The sequence below is a fragment of the Uranotaenia lowii genome, chromosome 2, assembly GCF_029784155.1.
Source record: "Uranotaenia lowii strain MFRU-FL chromosome 2, ASM2978415v1, whole genome shotgun sequence".
NCBI classification, from domain to species: domain Eukaryota; kingdom Metazoa; phylum Arthropoda; class Insecta; order Diptera; family Culicidae; genus Uranotaenia; species Uranotaenia lowii.
Genome location: NC_073692.1, coordinates 83,417,037 through 83,419,380, shown reverse-complemented (window position 1 = coordinate 83,419,380; position 2,344 = coordinate 83,417,037). Strand labels below are relative to the sequence as shown.

General features: G+C 32.6%; 1 protein-coding gene across 1 annotated transcript; it reads left to right on the top strand.

The window, feature by feature from the left end:
• Positions 1-1,254: 1,254 nt before the first annotated feature.
• Positions 1,255-1,887, top strand: LOC129749646 (proteasome assembly chaperone 4-like). The gene is made up of 2 exons (XM_055744679.1): positions 1,255-1,315; positions 1,382-1,887. Exon 2 carries the CDS (start codon positions 1,389-1,391, stop codon positions 1,755-1,757), a length of 369 nt encoding a protein of 122 aa, XP_055600654.1. The 5' UTR covers positions 1,255-1,315; positions 1,382-1,388; the 3' UTR covers positions 1,758-1,887.
• Positions 1,888-2,344: the final 457 nt, after the last annotated feature.

The following is a 2,344-nucleotide window of genomic DNA, read 5'->3' as shown; positions in this document are numbered from 1 at the left end:
GATGTTTTTTGAAAGTTAACCCGTTAATCAAAATCGCCTTAATTTATGTGAACATTTTAACAAAGCGCCGTTTTTAAAATCATTCGTTGCGGATTACACTAAACCCAGATTAAAATAATAATAAACGTTTTGGAATTTTAAATTAACCTAAGTTCTAAATGATATTTACATAAATTGACATCTTATTGATTCACAATTTTGCGACATTTTACTCGATAAGTTTTAACCTTTAGAATTACTGGTGAGAATTATTCATAGCCGAAATAACTGAGATATTTCTATGGAAGCTATTCAGAAACTGTGATTATCTGTGATATCAAATCAAGCTGAACAAAAGTGTTGAAAGAATCTTTCAAGTCGAAAAACAAATTGAAGCCTCTAGAACCCTACCCTTTCTTTGGATGAGATTTACAATCGACATAAAACCAAATTCATTATTGAATTCAATTTACTTTTTGCGCAGAATGCTTCAAAACATGTTAATCTACCAGTCCATACTAAAAACAACTGTTTGAAAAGTTTGAAATCATGAGAAAACTGGAAATGGATCTGTTTTTCAAAAATAAAAAAAATATTTCGGTAGCCTCAGAAATCCTTGTGAATAGGTGTCTTTTGTATAACTTGAAATATTTAAATGAATTGTTTAAAATTTCAAAAAAAGTTATATAAAATCATAAAATATAGCTATAAAGCAGCCTTTACAAATTCCAAAATTTAGGCAATAAAGTTTGTGGTGTGTAAAAACTACACACGGAAAAGTAATGGAAATTTAATTCTATAGCCCATGTGGATATACTTTTTTTGAAAAAAATGTCAAAAAATTTCCTCAACGATAAAGCACAGGATAAAGTTTTCTTGACAAGACTTGGTAGTTTAGCTGGATTTCAGCTCGCCATGAGGGTAAAGGCAGAAACACAATACACGACCGACGCTGCAATGTATTGTGTTTCTGCCTTAAGAAGTATAAGAGGAAGAAGATAAAGTTTCCTGTAGAACAAAAGTTGTTTGTAATCATAAAACAAAACATCTGTGAATTTCCAGCGAATAAAAATGGGTTTTAGAGGGTCAAATTTTGTAACAAATGCCAGTTTTTACCAACCGTCAGTTCAAAACATGCAAAAACTCTCTTTAGCGATTCTAGCGCTTAAAATTTGTACAGTGTTCGTGTATCAAACTAAGCACTGCCCACTATTTTTCTCGCATGGCAATCGGTACCCTCGTGTTTGTCAATATTATTTTTTATGACCGGCTTTTGTTTATACTTTTTTCACAATAAAATTGTTTTGGCTGCGGATTACTTTCAATTTTACTAGAGGTTCGATTTAAATGGATTTTCGTTTCTAAACTACCTAATATTTATCGTTCAAACTTCTAATTTTAGAATAAGAATGGCAGCCACACTTTCGCCTAACTTCAGTTCTCACCTATGTAGCGTTGAAGTTTGCGATGTCCGGTACAACATCCGTATTCTGAAGATGAAAGAATCGGTGTTCATCTACATCGGCGAGCAAAATGCCGAAACCTTCGACGAACTGGCGATGGCAATGACAGGGCTAGGGGACGGCAAGGAAACGATGTCTACCAGCATTATGGGTGCACCGGTGGGGTGTGGATCCGAGGAACTGGCACAAAAATTGGCGAAAAAACTAAGGAAGCAGGTCTACCTTAGTGCTAATGTTCCCAACGATCGGATAGTAAGGCCAACGATCGAGCAGAAACTGTTCGAAGAGATAAACAATAATTTAGAATGCTTTTAAAGTCTTAGAATTGTAATTGTTCTTTATTGATTTTTTGAAATCAATATGTGTATAACTCGATCATAAGTCATTCAATGCTTAACGCAATCTTCAACACATTCTGCCTCAATAATAACGCTCTCATGGAAAGCTTTCGTATTGGAAACAGCGAAGTGTAAGTACCCCTATTTTTATTATTATATTGAAAGAACTCCTTGTATTTATCCCAATTATTAAGGTAAAAACCAAGATAACAATTTCCATGCAAGTCTACATTAACAAAAACTAATTAAAGCACATTTTGAAACTAATATCGTGCCTTTTTACATCTACAAACAGAAAAATTCAACAATGTATTGAATCTTATAGATGTTAAATGAGGGTTACCATACGTTCTCTTTTAAGAGTACATGTACTCTGTTTCGATCGAAAAATGTTCATACTCTTCTTTTTGTGATATTTTTCGAAATGTACCCTTTTTATGAGAGTTATTTAATCAGAAAATTGAACTTGTTTGTTTCAGTATATCAAGTTTATTTACAACATCATATACAAGAAATACAATATTTAAAAAAATCAATGCCTTACCTAAATATTCCTTATTCATG